Source organism: Penicillium maclennaniae (assembly GCF_028827695.1).
Source record: "Penicillium maclennaniae strain IBT 15551 chromosome Unknown utg000008l:1.0-3552695.0:1.0-3555053.0, whole genome shotgun sequence".
Taxonomy (NCBI): domain Eukaryota; kingdom Fungi; phylum Ascomycota; class Eurotiomycetes; order Eurotiales; family Aspergillaceae; genus Penicillium; species Penicillium maclennaniae.
This window is the reverse complement of record NW_026623220.1, coordinates 19,528-40,149: the sequence shown is the minus strand read 5'-3', so window position 1 is coordinate 40,149 and position 20,622 is coordinate 19,528. Positions and strand designations below refer to the sequence as shown.

The following is a 20,622-nucleotide window of genomic DNA, read 5'->3' as shown; positions in this document are numbered from 1 at the left end:
GCGGAAAATCGCCTTCAGATGATCAAAACTGGACGCCAAACTTAGAGGCAGTGCGCGCCTTAATACGGTTTGCAATCGCCACGGGCCGACTCGACGTCGTTTAGCCATGTCGACGAACACAAATGACACCCTTTCCCCAAGTTAACCCACACCAACCACCTTGTGCCGGAGACGGTAGACGCGCTTCAACTGCCGAGGATAGGATGTTGAACACTTGAAGAAGCGCCTTCAAGCCAGCCTACTAACCAAATTACCAACCCACGGGGACCCGCTACGATACTGACAGCTGAGATGACATGTACTGAAAGGAACCATGTATGGGCTACAAGGAGACACGGCACATGTACACTAGGACATGTATTGATAGATCAGTGATAGTTGCCCTCTCGGCTTAGCCGCCGGGCGTTAATGAATTGTGTGTGTGTGTGTGTGTGTGTGTGTATTGAATCGGCCGGATAAAAGTGTAAGGATAGGTCGGCCATTCTTTCTGTCACTTTGTGAGTCCAGCCGCAAAACTTGAACCCTGAATGGAAATGGCTGTGGTCTTGATAGGTCAAATGTAGACGGCCAATAAAGGTGGTTAACGGAGTGGTTGAACAGTGTGGTCAAGTAGCGTGATTGCACGGTGTGTTTGAAGGGTGTGGTCCAACGGAGAGGTGGTTAGACAGTGTGGTTAAACGGTGTGTTTAAACGGTGTGTTTAAACGGTGTGCTTAAACGGTGTGGTTAAACGGTGTGGTTAAACGGTGTATTTACAGTCGCTTGCAAAATCGCCTTGCGTTTTTGCATTCGCTCTTTCTTTGTCGGCCTCCACTGCCAAGATAGCTCTAATGATATTCGGTTAGTCGATAATCCATCTTTGTTCGGTATGGTAAATAGTATTGAAACAAGCCGTAACATTGTTCATCTCAGGCTTACTTGACTGACTACCGCGACTTGGTTTCCCGTTGGTGCCGCCGCGAGGCAAAGATAAGAAAAGCAAAATAGCGCTTGGGGAGGCCTTACATCGCAGATTTGTTCAAGGAGGAGCAGCTCGGCTGATCCCCAATACTAGTAGAAGATGAGAACATGTTCTCTATGATCTCCACTTTGATCGACTGCGTTGCGTCTTGGAGTGCGCGCTGAGACAGCAGTCGAGAAGGATGTTCTTCATTAAGTGTTCTCTCTCGCACTGCGACCACGTGCTCAAGTAGCTCGACAGCCTGTTTGATCCGCCCGCTGGATTGATATGCCCCTGCAAGAGCTTGCTGAGATGCCAGTCGAGAAGGATGTTCTTCATCAAGTGTTCTCTCTCGCACTGCGACCACGTGCTCAAGTAGCTCGACAGCCTGTTTGATCCGCCCGCTGGATTGATATGCCCCTGCAAGAGCTTGCTGAGATGCCAGTCGAGAGGGATGTCCTTCATCAAGTGTTCTCTCTCGCACTGCGACCACGTGCTTAAGTAGCTCGACGGCCTGCTTAATCTGTCCGCTGGATTGATATGCCCCTGCAAGAGCTTGCTGAGATGCCAGTCGAGAAGGATGTCCTTCATCAAGTGTTCTCTCTCGCACTGCGACCACGTGCTTAAGTAGCTCGACGGCCTGCTTGATCTGTCCGTTGGATTGATATGCCCCTGCAAGAACTTGCTGAGATGCCAGCCGAGAAGGATGTCCTTCGTTAAGTGTTCTCTCTCGCACTGCGACCACGTGCTCAAGTAGCTCGACAGCCTGCTTGGTCTGCCCGCTGGACTGATATACCCATACGAGCATATGTTGGGATGCTAGTGGAGAAGGACGTTCTTCATTAAGTGTCCTCCCCTCTACAGCCATCACGTGCTTAAGAAGATCGACAGCCTGATTAGTCTGCCCGTTGGTTTGATATGCCCCTGCAAGAACGTGCTGAGATGCCAGCCGATCAGGATGTTCTTCATCCAGTGTTCTCCCTTCTATGGCCACTATCTGCTCAAGCAGGTTGACAGCCTGCTTTGTCTGCCCGCTGGATTGATATGCCCGTGCGAGTTCACGCTGAGATGCCAGTCGATCAGGATGCCCTTCATCGAGTGTCCTCCCTTCTATGGCCACTACGTGCTCAAGCAGGTCGACAGCCTGCTTAATCTGCCCAGTGGATTGATATGCCCCTGCAAGTTCCTGCTGGGATTCCAGTCGATCAGGATGCTCTTCATCAAGTGTTCTCTCTCGCACTGCGACTACATGCTCAAAAAGGTCTACAGCCTGCTTGGTCTGCCCGTTGGATTCATACGCCCGTGCGAGTCCGTGCTGAGATGCCAGTCGATCAGGATGTTCTTCATCAAGTGTTCTCTCTCGCACTGCGACCACGTACTCAAACAGGTCTACAGCCTGCTTGGTCTGCCCGTTAGATTCATACGCCCGTGCGAGTCCGTGCTGAGATGCCAGTCGATCAGGATGTTCTTCATTAAGTGTTCTCTCTCGCACTGCGACCACGTGCTCAAATAGCTCGACAGCCTGTTTAGTATGCCCGTTAGATTGATGTACCCTTGCGAGTTCGTGCTGAGATGTCAGTCGAGAAGGATGTCCTTCATCAAGTGTTCTCTCTCGCACTGCGACCACGTGCTCAAGTAGCTCGACAGCCTGCTTGATCTGCCCATTGGATTGACGTGCCCGTGCGAGTTCGTGCTGGGATTCCAGTCGATCAGGATGCTCTTCATCAAGTGTTCTTTCTCGCACCGCGACAACGTGCTCAAGTAGCTCGACAGCCTTCTTGATCTGCCCATTGGATTGATGTGCCCGTGCGAGCTCCTGCTGAGTTTCCAGTCGTGAGGGATGCTCTTCATCATAGTGGCTATTTTTCCATAAACACACATCTCGAAAATGTGTAACTGCTTCTTTTGCTCGGCCATCCGCTAGAACACATTTTCCCACCTTAGAAATTAAGCTATACCTCTCACTTATATCTTGACTTTCCCCTCTCCTGATAATGCCAAGGGCGTGTGGCAGGTACATCCTCCATGTCTCCCTATTTGTGTATTCATCAGATGGAAAACACTTTTCCAGATGCTGTGTCACAGTCGCGATAGTCTGTTGTGTCTTCTGTTCCCCTGTTATCCACACTCGTGTCGATAGCTGCACGAGGCTGTGTATATCAAACAAATCCTCATTGTCTCTTCTGATAAGGAATCCATAGCCAGTTAGGGTACCAATTGCAAACTCCATCTCCTCTGCCGAATCGAGACTGGGGAGAATAGATCGTGGGATTACCTTTGGCTCAAGGTAAGAGATAAATCCCAAGAGATCAGCGGCAGAGGGCTCAGAGGCCTTAATTATGCTTGAATGAGATAAGCCATGTGGTAGCCACCGCGTTTGGCATTTTCCGATAGCGAGTGCTATCACGAAACTCCCTGCTCGCTAGACGCATCCGGCCTTTTTCAGTTTCACGCATAAGCTCAAGGTACCATATGGCCGTTCCATGGTTGCGAGAAATATAATACGCTGCTTGTGCAATAGCTAGAGGTAGGAAATTCAACTCCTCTAGTAATTGTATAGTGGATTCTTGGCCACAAAGCAAGTCTTCTCCCACAATCTTAGTAAGAAAAGCAGCCCCTTCTTCAGCTGTCATCTTTTGAAGCTCAACTATATCTCTTCCTGCAAATGATACCGCTATCTCACGTGAACGAGTAGTGAGCAACATTACCCCTCTGTCACTAGTAGGGAAATGCTGAACAAGCTCGTCGAAAAGCAAGTGCACGTCATCGGCATTGTCGACTATGAAAAGCCACTTTCCGGCTTTATCAGAGCTCAGCTGTCGATATACTAATTCCATAGCACTTTCACCATCTGGATTCTGGTGGATTTGAAGACTCGTCGCGATTTGCAAACAAGCCTGCTCAAAATTCTCGACGCTAAACGCAGGAGCCCAGAAAATCGAGCAGTCTGGTATATGTGCTTTCACCCAGCGGGCAAAAGTGAAGAGCAACTTGGGTTTTTCCAACGCCACCTAGCCCGAACAGAGCTAACCTTTCGGTATTCGGTTGGATAAATAGCTTCTGTTTGAGCTCATCAAGTATGGATTCACGGCCAGTAAAGTGACGATTTTCCAAAGACGGGATAATATAGTGAGCTTGAGCTTGATCACCTTGGAAGGCATTAGTGAGACTTATATCTTCATCTGGGTGTTCTATTGGCGTACAAGGCCTAGTATTCATCTCTTTGATTTCTTTAACGGGCAGGTGGAAGTGATAAGTGACGGAGCCGTGGTTCGCACCCATCTGGAATCCCGAATTTGAATACCCAAATGAGATTGCGGATGCCATGCTCTCCACGGGGATAAGGCTCGATTCATCCATGGACATCTGGAAAACAAGTGCTTGACATAAGCTGCCGCTGCCGCTGCTGCGAAGGCGAGGGTGAATAAGCAGAGATATCAATATGTTGCTTGGCTTCAAAGTGGGCGTGGACTGTAAACTCGGTCATTCAACAGGCTCGGGAGCGGGGGGAGGGGCAAAGAGGAATGACTAAGACCGCAGGGACGCCGTGCCATCAGCCTAAGGCATCAGGGGTGAGGGACTGCACTGCCTAAGCATCCCCGCAACAAAAAGGGCAGCTCGACGAGTCATGTGCAAGTGTGGATGTCAAACTGCACAAGATACTTCGTGCTATTGGCCATTGAATTGTGATTAGACATTGACATAACCCATGGGTTGGGTCCATGGGTCGAACCCAACCCGTCCATGGACGGGTCCTGGACACCTACCCCGAACCCATGGACGGGTCAGGTCTGGCTGCCCATGGACGGGTTAACCCATGGGTTTCTTGGCAACCCATAGTACCGTAAGACATAAGTTATACAATTTATGTAGTATTTAATGTATTAGAGTGGTAATATTTAGACAGAATATTACCGCATTTATTTAGGAAGTGAAGATCAAGTGAAGATCAAGTGAGATTAATTAAATACTAAACTATTTACTAATTTCGAACCCTTCATGTATCCTCGGCGCCTTCCTTACCCTTCCAGAATGCCGTACTTGGCTCATTAAGGGTAAACCACTATTATCATCATCACTTTGCTCACTTTCATGATCAGACAAAACACTCTTTCGTCTCTTCCCTGCCCTCACAGATAGCCTCACTTCATCGTCACCTTCCTCAGTATCGCTGATTGGATCAATCCCTTCTAACGAAGGTGAAATCTTCTCATTTTCACCTTCTTCAGGGATCTCTAGAGCCCGAGCTAGTTCAAGCTGTTCATCTTCTATCTCAAATTGAGTAAGGCAAGAGAACATCATTAGATCCTGGATAGTTGTTGAGTTCAGACGACCTCGGCGATAATGACAAACATCGCGGGCTGAATTAAATAGCCTCTCTACCCCCGCACCAGTAGCGGGAATAGAGAAGATATCGCGGGCTACCCGTGCGAGGGTAGGATATTCAAATTGATGGTCTCTCCAGAAGGCCTGAGGGGTAGTGCGTATAACACCTAAAGAGAAAGAGAAGTAAGCAAAGAGGGTAAAGAGGCTTAATAAGCGAGCAAGCCTTTAAATAGGAGTTAATCGGACTCGGGGGAGGAGTCGATCAGACTCGTGGAAGGAGTCGATCAGACTCGTGGGAGTAGTCGCTTAGACTTAATAATATAAGGGATTAACCTTATAAGAGGAGTCGACCCAACTAAAAAGAGGAGTCGACCTAACTGAAAAGAGGAGTCGGTCTAACTTAAGTGGAGTCGAGCTGACTTAAAAGAGGAGTGGAGGAGACTTAAATAAAGAGGCTTACCGGCTTGAAGATACCGTGCGAGTTCATCCCGGTCTAGGTTAGATTCACCTTCATCTTCGAGTAACCGATCAAGTTCCGACCCTTGTGTATAAGCTTTAGATAGAAGGGTGTTATTCTCTTCGAATTGATAAGCTTTAATCCGATCTTGAAGGGTGCTGTGATAGTGTTCGGCCCATGTCTGAGTAGAGCCCTCTGGCCCACCAGACCATTCCTTGCGTTTGAAGTACTGTAACTTATCCTTTGGTGCGAGGATAGTGCTATGCGCATACACATTACCAGCCTCAGGCTGATCGGTCTTTGCGTAGTACTCACGGAGCTTCTGTAGGCCTGCTTCAAGAGCGACAAGCATCTGTTGCTTCCATTTAATCTAATATTCGTTAGTATAAGGGTAAATAAAAAGTAAGAGAGAAGTGAGAGAAAAGTGAGAGCGTACCTTCTTCTTTTTGAGCTGACTGATTGACGCCTCGAGGTGTTTAAATAGCTTATTGTAAAGCTTAAACACCTGATGGATAGTCACGTCTTTTGTCTTTGAGAATGTGCTTGTGTATAGGAAGAATGGTCTTGTGAGGCAAAGAAGATAGTCAACCTGTCGCCATTCCTCGGAATCAAGCTTCAGGTTGTCTAGGCACTCAATATGGCAGTACCTATTAAAGTATGGCTGTAGTCGTTTAGCTCTTTGTAACATCAGATAGGTGGAATTCCACCGTGTTCGGACGTCCTGAATTGGGACCAATTGACTAGGTTCCATCGATTGAAGCCTAAGGAATTCCGCACGCCTTTGTGGGCTTCCGTTAATATATATTGCAAGCCGGCGTACCCTATCGAGGGTGTTTGCAATATCCCCTTTCTGTCCTCGCTGGGTAGAAGCCTTCTGTAGCTCATCGGTCCACACTATATTCACTGTGTCGTTCTTTGGCTTTGCTTTGATCCGATGTAGGAGCTCATTAAGGCTAAGCTGAATCACATGCGCCATACACGGAATATGAACAATAGAGATGTCTGGATAGATCCGTTGGACCTTATCAAACATTGTCTTATTGTTTGACGCATTATCAGTGGTGATAGCCAGAATCTGATCTTTAATCCCATGTCTGTCAATAACAGCACATAGGGCTAAAGCAAGGTTCTCCCCAGTATGTGTACCCTCGAGGGGTTCGAAACCGAGTAGGATCTGCCTATATTCCCACTGTTTATCAAGGAAATACCCAGTGATAGCCATAAACGCCTGATGAAAGGGCGACGTCCAGCAGTCAAGTGCAAGTGATAGCTTTGCGTCTGACGGAAGCATATTTAGTATGCCTTGCTGTTGGATTTGGACGGTGCTTTGAAGCTGACGAGCAAGGGTTTTACCCGTTTGGATAATAGGGAGGGAAGGGGCTTGTTGGGTCAAGCGTAAAAGGTCTCGAAAGTGCTGGTTTTCGATGATCTGGAATGGTAGACGAAGGCTAGTGATTGTGACCAAAAGCTGCTTCTTCCAATCGTTTTCATCCCATACGTCGGGCGGGGGAGCGCATAGAGCCTAGTGATTCAAACAAAGGAGTATTAGTCTTACTTCTCTTTCACTTTTCTTTCACTTCTCTTTCACTTCTCTTTCACTTCTCTTTCACTTCTCTTTCACTTCTCTTTCACTTCTCTTTCACTTCTCTTTCACTTCTCTTTCACTTCTCTTTCACCTTTGTCTTACCTGGGTACGGATAGCCGCCTGGATATTTCTCTGTTTCAGCTTACCCTTTGGTAGGCATCTTTCTCTATGCCTTGTCATAATATTCGTCCCATTTTTAGGACTATGCGCGTAGATCTGGCCACAGTCCTTACAGGTAATGCATGGTCTACCAGTAGAGATCTCTGCGCCCTGTTCAAAGTGTGTCCAAACCTCGGATATTAAGCCCCTTTTATCCCACCGGGGATGTTCCGCTCGTGGTTTCTGCCCATATGTTGTTGTAAGCCACCATTGGATGTATATAGCCTTATTCATATCGGTCCATAGGATATAGTTTCTCTTAGGTCCGACGCGTTCAAGGATCGGTGGGGGCTCGGTAGTAATAGGCGCGGTAGACTGGCTTTCAGGAACCGAGGAGGGTGGGATAGAGAAGCAGCAATCAGATAGAAGAGGGTCGATACTATCACTCGTGATAGAATCAAAGTGTTCAGATAAGGATCTAGCCATGATAACGCGAAAGAACGTAAAAGTAAGGGTGAAGTAGGGAGGAAGTGAACCATGGAATAAATAGCGGGTAGGACTATACACGCGTTAATTGGTTATAACGCGCGTTGAGCGGGTCTTTTGATCTGATGTCATTGGTCTAATCCTTAGGCACGGACCCACACACCTATTCTGCAGAATCAATCTCTCTAAGGCTGTGAAAGGATTAGTCTTTATCTTCACTACTCACGCAAATCAAATGTATAAGCTCTTAAACTAGGAGATAAAGTAGAGATATATATAGATAATACGTACACAAAATATCATAGCTTAATATTGACATTTGGGTGAATTAAAAATTAAAGAAGAATCTCCAACAGAAAGTGGTAGTACACTTATCTACGGGAAATATATATTTCTGCTCTACACCACTAACATAGACACAACTACCCTATTATAGACGATAATAATTAGTCTTCTTTATGCGACCGATACAAAACGTACTAGTCTAGGTATAAACGATCATATTTCATATAAATACAGTAGGGAAGGATGAAAAAGAGGGAATGGTATGCGTTTAGACCAGAACTAAGGTAGAAAACGGTAAATAAGCTAAAAATTATGCAAAAAGTTCAGGCTGAATCAGGCCAAATCAGGCCAAATCAGGCCGAAAATCCTAAATCAGGCAGGATTAGGTGTCCATGGGTTGCCCATGGGTTAACCCAACCCAACCCATGGACGGGTCAGGTTCCGCTGCCCAAGCGTGGGCAACCCATGGGTTGGGTCATGGGTCGAACCTTCTGCCCATGGACAACCCATGTCAATGTCTAATTGTGATTACGCAGCACCAGAACCAATCATCAGCTTTCAAGGTGAGGCACATGAAGCCGGAATATCGAACTTGCTTTTCCGATGACGCAGTAAGCCAAGCAGTATCTGACATATATGTCAACAGCCTCATTACTATGCTGGTAGGCGTAACTCCACCCGACTTGAGGGCTTTTTTCAAAATTGAAGCGAAAAAAAATAGAAAATCTATCAACGCAGTGAGAAATTGAGCCGAAACAATATTTGGATATATATGACCTCTATACATTCATACACGTCAATCAAAAGTGTTGAATCGTGAGACCAGCATGACGAAAATGCCCTTCAGTACTCTTTTCTTTTCCTCAACCACATCCACACACCACTCCAGAAATGCTTGGAAATCTCCATCCGGGTCATCTTCAAACAACTGCCAGTTGCGTTTCATGAAAGCTTTTAGCTCAGCAAAAAATTCCTCGATGGGATTCAGATCAGGAGAATAAGGTGGAAGATAAACCAGCTTCACTCCTGCTTCGAGACACAGGAATTTCATCCGCTCAGAGTGGTGGAAGGATGCATTATCTATCACCAATACTGACTTAGGCTCTGGCCATCTGCCGCAATGATGAAGAAGCTGCTCAATAAAGTCCTCAAATTGAGGAGCATCGGTCGAGCCCCGAAAGACGCGGGAAAGCAGCACACCGTCTTGGCAATATGCCGGCAAGATCTGGTATCGCTGACCCCGATGGAACTTAGCCACTTGGACTAGGGTGGCCCCTGGCGGAGCCCAGCCTGTTCGCCGATACCCTATCCGCTTGTTACATCCAGATTCGTCCACGTAGACCAGGCGATAGGACTCAAATTCCGATAGATTATGGAGGTAGCAGTCTCGTAAATCCGCGTTTCGCTCCTTCGCTTGATTCCGGGTTGTCTCCTTAGACCAGCCTTTTTTGCTAATGCCCGACTAATGGTAGAGTTGGCCACGCAAATGACAAATTCCTCCCGAAGAAAATTTGCCATCTCATCTGTTACCGACCAAGGCGAGAAGGAATTCGCGTATCATTGACAGAGCAACTAAACTGGAGAGAAGAAGAAGAGAGAAAGAGGGAAACGAGCATCTACGAAACAAAACCACTTCGATCCCAAATCGGGTTAGCCCAACGGCTCTTTCCAGATCACGTTCCCCCTCAGTCCCCAAGGTAGTCATGCGTCACATAGTGCCCCTTTTTAAAGAGGCTCGCCCCGAGGCTCTGGTTTTCCATCATCTGGATGATCATCCACAAAGTAATCATTTAGTGCAGCGTCCAACTACACCGATAACCGTACAGGCGGTCCCGGCAGTGCTGGATAACGCTTATGGAAAGCTATCAGCTTATCCGCAGTATTCTTAAAATCACCTGCGGGATACCAGTCGTCGTCCTCGATTCCGATCCACTTAGCCTTGTATTGAAGTTTCCGATAGCGTAGTCGGACGTCCACGATTTCATCGACTTCCCATTCCTGTTGGTCGTTGACTTCTATTGGTAAAGCTGGGTCTGCGATCTGACCTGTGAGCGAATCGGACTTGCTGCGGCACGGCGGAGCTTGTCTGGAGAAAAGACTGGGTTGACCTTAATGGAGGACGGTAAGTCGAGCCGGTAGCTGTAACCTTCCTTTGAAAGGATCTTGTAGGGGCCACTGGACTGATCAGAGAGTTTCCTACTTAGCCGATCAATTTTCCAATTCCTGGTGGTAATAAAGACCATATCACCAACGTCAAAATCAATTTTCCCGGCGGTGTTTGTTGGCCTGGGCGCGCTGACGCTCCTGAGCTTGTTCAATCTCCTTTTGGGTGTCCTTCCAGACCTCTTGGAGTCGCCGAACGTAGTTCTGAGCATCCTGCGTTGACTGAGGCGACGTAGACGGCTTCGCGGGTGCGTCCCAGTCAAAGGACATCCGTGGTTCATATCCCCGCTCGATAAGGAAGGGAGACCTCTTGGTAGAATCCTGCTGCAGAGCCGCAGCGGCGAAATCCGTCACCGGAAGCCAGTCAGACCAGTCGTCCTGGCGTTGATTCCACCAATACACGGAGTCGCTGTGCCATATGCTGGTTCGCAATCTCGCTCTGGCTATCTGTCTGTGGGTGGTAGGCCGTCGATAGCTTACGCTTGATCCTTAGGATTCGGCAGACTTCCATCCAGAATTCCGAGACAAACTGGCCTCCCCGGTCCGATACAATCGAGTCTGGCAGGCCGAAGTAAAGCATAACACCAGAGATAAATAACGGAGCCATCTCTAGCGCTCTAATAGTCTTATAGCATGGAAGTGAGACTGGCCGCTTGCTCAACCGATCAACCACCACAAACACTGCGTCAAAACCCCGCTTATCCTTTGGGAACGATCGGTAATCCATCGTGATATGCTGCCATGGACGGTCTGGCGGGGAAGAGGTTATAACAGACCTAGTGGCCGGTCTCTCTACGTTGTTTGTACGCTTACAGACTAGACAGTTGTCCACATAACGTTTAACGTTAGTAGACCATCCAGGCCAGAAATATCGTGTGGATGGGAGAGCCTTCGTCTAATCCTGTCCGGGATGCGCTGTCAAGGGCTGCCGATGGATCTCATCGAGTAACCGGGCCCGTAAGTCCCCATCATCTGGCACCACCAGGCGACCTACATTCAATAGTAGCCCATCTTGTAGTTTCTGTGACGCATGACTACCTTGGGGATTGAGGGGGAACGTGATCTGGAAAGAGCCATTGGGCTAACCCGATTTGGGATCGAAGTGGTTTTGTTTCGTAGATGCTCGTTTCCCTCTTTCTCTCTTCTTCTTCTTCTCCAGTCTAGTTGCCCTTGTTAATGATACACGAATTCTTCTTCGTCTTGGTCTGTAACACCGGGGAATTTGCACAATATGGGGTATCCTCCCCAACGAGCAGCCTAGAGGACACTTCTGAAGTTTCCACCCTGGGCGTTGACATCGGCCCCTCGCTCTAGCAGCATCAACGATCTTGTCGTGTCCTTGGGAACAAGCAGCGTAGAGGGCATTGCAATAGAGTCCACCCTGAGCGTTAACATCGGCCGGCAAGGTGACCAGGATTCAGTTCTCAAATTCCCTGGATCGCTACAGGCTCTTACAGGAAATTTCGAAGAAATCCCTACGTTATGCCGCTGCTTAGCCAAAAAATCACGTGCTTTCAAAGGGTATAGTTATACATCCCCCACGTACTGTTTACATGCTCTCGGTCTGGAGTCTATATATGGCCATAAATTATAGAGCGTGTCCCCGAAGCAGCCTTAGCAGGCCTGGGAGGCCCACCAAGAAAGAGATCATCCACACTTTCCAAAAGTCAGCGTGATTACATGTCCAAGAGAAGGACTGATTGTCCATTCATTCTCATGGGTTTTCATGGGTTGGGTTATGCACAGATCTTGGTACCCTTGGGTCCCTGTTTGTCAAGGTCTAGTACTCGTTCAGCTGTCTTAGCTGCTCATTTTTGTATTTAAAAATGAGATAGAGAATGCTACGGTCATTCTCGGAATCGGCTTGACCGATACACACTGAATAACTTGGCAGAGGGTCTAGGGAAGAGTTATTCATTGTGTATTGGTTAAGCCGATTTCGAGAATGGCTGTATTCTTTCTACAAATTTAAGAAAAGAGATTCCTGAAAACAACATGAAATGAACAGAAATACTAGACCCCGCAAGAAGGACCCTCGTCACCAACCCGGAGGGGCTGCTCCCTGCGTGATTGTACCGTTGTTCTGACCAACTTGGAAGCCTGAGTTGTAGCTCCCAAATGTGATATTCGTATTGTAATGGGTATTGCCAGCCTTCAGCACCAGAGTGACCTTTGTTTCCTGCGCGACCTGAGCCGGGGCAAGCCGATTCAGTAGGTCCTTCACATAGGCCGCAGCAACCATCGCCGCATAGCCCTGCCACCCTTTGTTTTTGTGTGAATCGGAGTAGTCGCAGATACCACGTATCACAAGACAAGGGAAGTAATTGACCAATCCAGCTGCTTCCATCTCAAAGCATAGGATATCGTTTTGTTCGACAAGTCGGTCCCTAACCTTAGCATCCTTCATAAGTTGATTGGCGGATGCGATCAGACCGTAGTGGATCTTGGGATTATCGTTATATTCGGTACGCTTATCTCTGATAACTAACGAGGATTTATCATCGCCGCAAGTAGTACGGCAAGGTGTCTTGCTCCCTGACGGATGGACAATATCACTCTTATAAAGTCGATCTGTCGCTAGTTCCGGACGCCCAAACTCTCTTCTCAACCGCGGATAGTTATTAAGGACTTCGTTGACCGCCTCTTCAATCTTATGGCCCTTGATTGTGTACTGTTTGTCGAGTCCTTGTGCTGCCCCAAGTAGGGATCTAGGTGGCGGGCTGAGAAAACCAGTTGGTTTGAAGCTTTCGCCTTGGATTGTTTTTCCGAAGTCATACTGCAGCACGCCACCTTCACTATTACCAGGAACCCCAACGACTATATCACCAAGCCGAATATCGTGCTCTGAGCTTGGTGCACCGCCGCCGATGCCAACCATAAGGGCAATCCGAATATTGGTGAAGCTACGGATCATATCCTTGGCCACACCAGTAGCTGAAGATATGCCGTATACTCCCTTAGGAAGAGCGGAGATGACCACGTTATGCTTCCCAATCCTGCCATAAGTATAATCGTTGGTGTCATCAGGTGATAAATCGGTAGGGCGATCGTGCGTTTCATCAAGAAATACTTCTGCGGCAATATATTCAGGCTTGATGGCCGAAATCCAGCCCACACTGTAGTCCTTCGTGCTTGACATTGTGGAATCCTGAGATGAAATGGTTATATATATTTAAGTGACAAAAGATTTGATGTTTATTAAAGTGACTCGAGTTTGAAAAAGGTGGGGTCAGATTTGTGGGAGGAAATGAGATAGTCGTTTTGGCCCCATCGACGAAACGCCTTGCTATTTATTCTATAGCGCGTAAGTTCTAGTCACCTGATGGTGAGGCTGAATGCTGCCCCTCATTCCGATGATCGTAGCCCAATTCGGCTCTCTCACACTTGACCTATTTAACATTTTGATCTTGACCTCGGGCATAGGCAACACATGTGCTGATGATGGCATTGTCCACTTTTGGTCACATAAACTAGGGTATATGTGACGCATGACTACCTTTGGGACTGAGGGGGAACGTGATCTGGAAAGAGCCGTTGGGCTAACCCGATTTGGGATAGAAGTGGTTTTGTTTCGTAGTTGCTCGTTTACCTCTTTCTCTCTTCTTCTTCTTCTCTCCAGTTTAGTTGCTTCTGTTAATGATACACGAGTTCCTCTTCGTCCTGGTCGGTAACAGAAACCCGGCCCTTTTGTCACAGCCTGACTCATCCACGAATACCAATTGGTACGACTTGAAAAAAGATCGGTTGTGGAGATAGAAGTCCCGTAGATCTGCATTCCGTTCCTTTGCAATCTGTCGAGCTGCTTTCTTCGACCACCCGACCGAAGCAAGCGCTCTGCTGATGCTTTGAATCGTCACGTGCTTTCCAAATTCATCCCAGAGGAAGAGGGCCATTTCATCTTAATATAAAGTCGGCTTCTCCATCAAATGTTCACAAAGAGCTTCGAGCATGGACGGTGTGATATTTCGCGGGCGTCCGACACCATTTCGCGGCTAACCTTCCCAAATACTGTAAGGTTAGAGCGAATGTGTAGTATGGACTGTTTGCTGCAGCCGGCGGCATGAGCCATCTGCGACGACGTCAATGAGTTACTCTTGATCATATGATGAATAAGCTCGAGCTGCGGGGGGCTGAGATTTGGTGCCAGGTTGCTCGATACAAAGTGGACTGGTTGTTTTGGATGAACGTGCTACTGTACGTGGACTCGGTCAAGGTAGGTACTGGAGTGCGCTGGCCCCTAGTAGGACGGACCGACAATGAAACTGAGCTTAATGACATCACCTGGCTCTAATACATTCCATCTGATTCTATGGATTCTCACGAGTTATCACGTGAAGTGATGCACGATAGTGCAGTAGACCTCGTTCGTACTGTACAGTTATCTGTATTCAAGCTACTACCCTTGGTATAACCTAGGAACGGACCGAGCCGCTTGTGGTGAGCTGTTCTTGCTTTGACTTTAGTAGGGCGAGGGCCAGCAAAGATAGCGTACCATGGTGTGGGCGGGCGGAAGCCACGGGTACAATGGTTCTACTATGGTACCAAACTGTACGACACGTGAACTCCCGTTTGGCAGCTTGGGGGTCTCTGTGCAGCCTCACCTTGACCCCGCCTTCTCCTGACGGTCCGATACCATTTCAGCGCTTCACAACATCTTTCATTCTCCTATGGTTCCTACAATTGGACAGGCTAGTTATCGTAAGGCAGATATCCGATTAAACATAGCCTATCATGGAAGCCAGGATCCCTCTCTCTCACGAAGATTACACCGTTGGATGGATATGCGCCCTGCCCCTTGAGATGGCAGCTGCAAAGCTGATGTTGGCCGAGTTTACTACGCCCGCCAAACGATCATATTACGTATATCCTGGGAAATATCGGGGAGCACAATGTTGTTATCGCTAGTTTACCGAGTGGAGCATATGGCAACACTTCAGCTACATCAGTTGGGATGCAGCTGCTGTCCAGTTTTCACTCCATCCGCTTCGGTTTTATGGTTGGTATCGGCGGCGGAGTACCAAGCAGCCATGCAGACATTCGACTTGGGGATATTGTCGTGAGCCAGCCGACCGACACTTCTGGAGGGGTGATCCAATACGATTTGGGAAAAGCGCTAAGCGGCGGCCAATTCAAGCGAACCGGAATGCTTAATCGACCTCCCAAGGTTCTGTTGACCGCTCTCGCGACTCTCCAAGCACATCACCTTACAGAAGATAGCCGGATCACCGGATTTGTTTCCAACTTGCAAGCCAAAATAGCGCCCCACAAAGCTGCCAAATTCACACGACCGACGCAGGAGGACTGTCTATTCCAAGCAGAGTATGATCATGTCGCATCCGATACGTGTATCGATTGCGATCGATCTAAATTGTTTCCACGACCCCCACGAGAGAACCAAAAACCAGTCATTCATTACGGACTCATCGGATCTGCAAGTCAGGTTGTGAAGGATGGCAGGCGGCGAGATCAGCTGGCTCGGGACTTAGGTATATATTGCGTGGAGATGGAAGCAGCGGGACTTATGAATGACTTTCCGTGTCTGGTCATTCGGGGGATCTGCGACTACGCCGACTCACACAAGAATAAGTATTGGAATATAGACCAATGCTACATAGAAAGATCTATCCTTATATTCAACATATAAGACTAGATTGCATTGATCACGTGACCAGATTTTTCTTCTATCAAAATGATATGTTGACCACTTCTGATTCTGGTCCGCGGCCCTCCCCCAAACGATAGGCGGGACCATTTTCCTTTAGGGGTAGATGGTCCGCCTTCAGGCATGAATGGTCCGTTCCTTCGGGGGTGCCTTCGGGCATGCCTTGCCCGCGGACTTCGACCATGGTCTTCGGACCTCGGTGAACAGACTTCGACCCTCAGTCCCCTTAAGGATAGGCGGACCACTTTCCCTTAGGGGTAAAATGGTCTACCCTTGGGCATGCATAGCCTGATCCTACGGGGATGCCTTTGGGGTGGCTTAGACCGTCGATCCTTGATATCATTCTTTTCGCTTCTCTTCGGTTCCCTTCTTTGCCACCTTCATTATGTTGCTGCCTAGTGTTTGTACGTCATTTGTATGTCATTCTAGACGTCATTTCTAGGCTGTCCTAGCCTATAAATACGTCCTTCTTTTCTAGCAGAGAGAATCAAGTCATTTCTACTTTCCTGAAGTCAGTTCTACTTTCCAAAAGTCATCTCTACCTTCTTCCTTTGATCCTCAGGACTGTGGTTCTGCCTTCGTTTAGGCTATATCTGCTTATAGTCTCTCCTACGACCTTTGACTTTCTACCTTTGTCTGGCACCGACTGACCCAGCCGGATTAAGGTTGATCCCACGGACTTAAGGGGCCACGATCTGCTTCGTGGTAGCTTTCCCCTTATATCCCAACAATAAGGAATGGCAAGGGTATGCGGCCGCGGTGGCGGCGGCGTATGCGAAAGAGCTTCTCTTGGTAGTTGCAGCCGATCAGATCAACAGTACGCCAACTGCGAAAGAAACTCTAGCAGACTCTGGTGAGAGAACCTCCACAGTACTCCTTAAGTAGTTCGATCCAATTGCTAAATCACCATTCACATATACAGTTCACCGCTTTGACGTTCTATTTGACCTGACGGCTGTGCCAGTGATTACAAATTTCGTGGGACGACAAAGCGAGCTAGACCAACTATGGCAGTATCTACGGCCCACGGATCCCCAGTCGCGAAAAGTTGCAATCATTCATGGGCTTGGCGGGGTGGGAAAGACACAACTAGCGATCCGTTTCGCACGAGACCAAAAGGATGATTTTACTGCCATTTTCTGGCTGAGTGGTAAGGACCGAGGCACACTATTACAATCTTTGAGCTCTATCTGGCCCCGATTGCCAGGACAGTCACATACTGATAGGGCAACGAATGACGAGGAGGTGGAGCAACGAGCTAGACATGTGTTAAAGTGGCTGGCAGAAAGAGGAAACTCACGCTGGCTGATCATTTTCGACAACATCAACCAATACGCCCCTTTCAATGGCCCCATTGGTGATGCATATGATATCGGAGAATTCTTCCCTACTGCCGATCATGGCTCTATTCTTCTTACATCTCGGCTCCAAAGGTTGACTGAGTTAGGGAAGTCTTTTCAGCTCAACAGACTAGACTCCAAGGATGCAATGCAACTACTATTGCAAAGCACCCATTTATCAACCAGAGATACCGTTAGCGAACTTGAGAGCAATCCAGGTACCAAGACCTTTTAATACACAGATCCGAGTGATGATACTAACATAAATAGATACCCATGCTCTTGCTAGTCGTCTAGATGGACTTCCATTGGCAATCGTCATCGCCGGGGCCTTCATGCGTGAGACTGGAACTAGCGCCACCGAGTACTTGCAGTATTACCAAGAATCTTGGTCCGAGTTACAGCTGCAGTCAAATCCTGAACGCCAGTACCAGCAGGGTAATCTGCTACAAACATGGATGATCTCATACTATGAGATCCAGAAGCGGGACCCGCACGCAGCGAAGTTGCTCCTTCTACTTGCTCACTTCGATAATCGAGATATCTGGTATGAGTTGATAAAAAGCAGCCCATAGCTCAGACGTTCCTGTCTGGCTTGAAAGAACTATATCAAGCGGACTCGCGTTTAGAACCGGCGTCAAGAATCTTATCGGCTCTCTCTGCTTGGGACTAAGGAACAAGTCGGAGGCTATACGATACACCCAGTGGTGCAAGACTGGTGCATTCATCTTTCAAGCACAGACCAAAATGTGGATTCGACCGAGCTCAATAAACTTGCACTGATATCTGTTGGATACAGTGTCCCAAGCCGAAGTGACAGAAATTATTCCGAGCTGCAAGAACGGCTTATTCCACACGCAAATCATGTACGTCATAGGGACTGGTCAAGTGGCAACATTAGTATTGCGGTATGGGGAGCATTCCATGGTTTGGGGAATCTCTACTCTGATCAGGGGAAGCTGAAGGAGGCGGAGGAGATATACCAGCGAGCACTGGTAGGCTACGAGAAGGCCTTCGGTCCAGATCATACGTCCACTCTCAGTACAGTCCATAAACTTGGGATTCTCTACTCTAATCAGGGCAAGCTGAAGGAGGCAGAGGAATTGTACTAGCGAGCACTGGCAGGCTACGAGAAGGTCCTAGGTCCAGATCACTATAGTACTTCGTGGGTTGCAGAGAGGTTGAATTCATTATGCATTGCAGACGGGCAATAGCACCAAAAGTTTTTCCAGAAACAGGTACTTCATTGCAGATATATAGCCAATTTATTCGCCTATAAGGAAAGTGCTACCGGCTATGGAGAGACACAGAGCCAAACAAATGATGAGTTATATACTATGTTTCTCTATCTCTATTGCAAACTGTTGGGATATAAGGGGAAAGCTACCACGAAGCAGATCGTGGCCCCTTAAGTCCGTGGGATCAACCTTAGTCCGGCTGGGTCGGTCGGTGCCAGACAAAAGGTAGAAGGTCAAAGGTCGTAGGATAGACTATAAGCAGATATAGCCTAAACGAAGGCAGAACCACAGTCCTAAGGATCAAAGGAAGAAGGTAGAGATGACTTTGGAAAGTGGAAAATGACTTCAGGAAAGTAGAACTGACTTGATTCTTTCTGCTAGAAAAGAAGGACATATTTATAGGCTAGGATAGCCTAGAAATGACGTCTAGAATGACATACAAATACTAGGTAGCAATATAATGAAGGTGGCAAAGAAGGGAACCGAGGCAAAGCGAAAAGAATGATGTCAAGGATCGACGGTTTAAGCCACCCCGAAAGCTTCCCCGCAGTATCAGGCTATGCATGCCCAAAGGTAGACCATTTTATCCCTAAGGGAAAGTGGTCCGCCTATCCTTAAGGGGACTGAGGGTCGAAGTCTGTTCACCGAGGTCCGAAGACCATGGTCGAAGTCCGCGGGCAAGATATGCCCGAAGGAACGGACCATTCATGCCTGAAGGCGGACCATTTACCGCTGAAGGAAAATGGTCCCGCCTATCGTTTGGGGGAGGGCCGCGGACCAGGATCAGAAGTGGTCAAAATATCATTTTGATAGAAGAAAAATTTGGTCACGTGATCAATGCAATCTGGTCTTATATGTTGAATATAAGGATAGATCTTTCTATGTAGCATTGGTCTATATTCCAATACAAACGATGGCCTAGCACATACTGGGGATGATCTGGCTTTGCTTAAGAACCGTATACTTTTGTGTTCACCGGGCTTCGCCACTCGCTTTTCGAGATCTGGTTAGTGTATGGCTGTCGTTGATTTATATATGACATCACCCCCGGGAATTGATTTTCAAGGCCATCTTATGGTAGGTCTGGATTTTATCTCTGTTTCAGTTGCAATGACGTCCAGTGGATGTAGTTCCGTAACGACAGATACCTTACTAAGCCTTTTCTTTTGTCTGGTAATTTACCATTCCGCCTTGTGACGGGGTCCTCAAATACGGAATAATCGTATACGGGTTGGCGTAGCACGTGATTAGGGTTTGAAAGAAGCTCCTCTGTATTGTCCGATATGGAAGGCGAAGGCGGTCGCTACTGTATCAAGTCATCATCCGAGTGAAACCATCCATTATAGTTTCGGAGAATTCTGCGTAGGCGCGGCAGTGAAGTTGACGTGCAGAGAATGAAAGGGGAACGGTCGCTGTTAAGGAATAATGTGGTTATTCCTTAATATATGCAGGTGTGGGTATACATATGGATTTGAGGATGTCGACCTTAAGGGTCGACATAAATGGTCTTTTGGCTAAGCGGAAGGATGTTGCCCTCAAACCTCCTTTACAGTCGCGCTGGTGGTACTCACCGAAAGATAGCGCAAAGCGTCGCGGGGACATTTCGCTTCGGGCGTGCACTTTCCAGCACCCGGGCCCACGGGGAATCACAGCGGAGCATCGGCACTCGAGTCGCGGCTGCGGCCTACGGAAGAAGCCACGATGAAGTACCATGGTTGACCCGAGGAATCACAGTGTCTCGGTCATCTCGATGTCAATAAATGCTGGTCACTGCTGGTCGCTGTTCGAACCAAAGATTGCGACTGTGATCACGAATGTGGCTTCTGCTCGGGATCCTCATACGGCACTTCTACAATCAGGAACCTCTGCCCGTACTTTTTGGGGAAGACTTCATGGCAGGATGGGTCTAGAACGAGAGCCAGCGCGGGCGTTCGCGGGAGAAAGCCCAGTGAAAGCAAGCACCAGTACCGATACGAAAGCTTTCGTTATAGAAAGTTACCTGAAAGACCTCGGGCCGCTAAAGAGTGCGCTTGACTAATGCA

The 20,622-nt window shown here is 47.9% G+C and overlaps 4 protein-coding genes across 4 annotated transcripts; 1 reads left to right on the top strand and 3 right to left on the bottom strand.

Annotated features, from left to right (window-relative positions):
- Window positions 1–1,000: 1,000 nt before the first annotated feature.
- On the bottom strand, window positions 1,001–4,266 carry N7477_009013 (tetratricopeptide repeat protein; the record flags this gene model as incomplete). Its single annotated transcript, XM_056970674.1, is given in 3 exon segments — window positions 1,001–3,271; window positions 3,312–3,886; window positions 3,906–4,266. 3 exon segments carry the CDS (start codon window positions 4,264–4,266, stop codon window positions 1,001–1,003), a joined length of 3,207 nt encoding a protein of 1,068 aa, XP_056817653.1.
- Window positions 4,267–4,914: 648 nt separating this feature from the next.
- On the bottom strand, window positions 4,915–7,892 carry N7477_009012 (uncharacterized protein; the record flags this gene model as incomplete). The annotated part of the gene is made up of 4 exons (XM_056970673.1): window positions 4,915–5,432; window positions 5,726–6,092; window positions 6,159–7,244; window positions 7,410–7,892. 4 exons carry the CDS (start codon window positions 7,890–7,892, stop codon window positions 4,915–4,917), a joined length of 2,454 nt encoding a protein of 817 aa, XP_056817652.1.
- Window positions 7,893–12,378: 4,486 nt separating this feature from the next.
- Window positions 12,379–13,479, bottom strand: N7477_009011 (Nucleoside phosphorylase; the record flags this gene model as incomplete). The annotated part of the gene is made up of 1 exon (XM_056970672.1): window positions 12,379–13,479. One exon carries the CDS (start codon window positions 13,477–13,479, stop codon window positions 12,379–12,381), a length of 1,101 nt encoding a protein of 366 aa, XP_056817651.1.
- Window positions 13,480–15,071: 1,592 nt separating this feature from the next.
- Window positions 15,072–18,454, top strand: N7477_009010 (uncharacterized protein; the record flags this gene model as incomplete). The annotated part of the gene is made up of 6 exons (XM_056970671.1): window positions 15,072–15,200; window positions 15,226–15,826; window positions 16,925–17,560; window positions 17,613–17,889; window positions 17,918–18,049; window positions 18,079–18,454. 6 exons carry the CDS (start codon window positions 15,072–15,074, stop codon window positions 18,452–18,454), a joined length of 2,151 nt encoding a protein of 716 aa, XP_056817650.1.
- Between the last annotated feature and the right edge of the window lie 2,168 nt (window positions 18,455–20,622).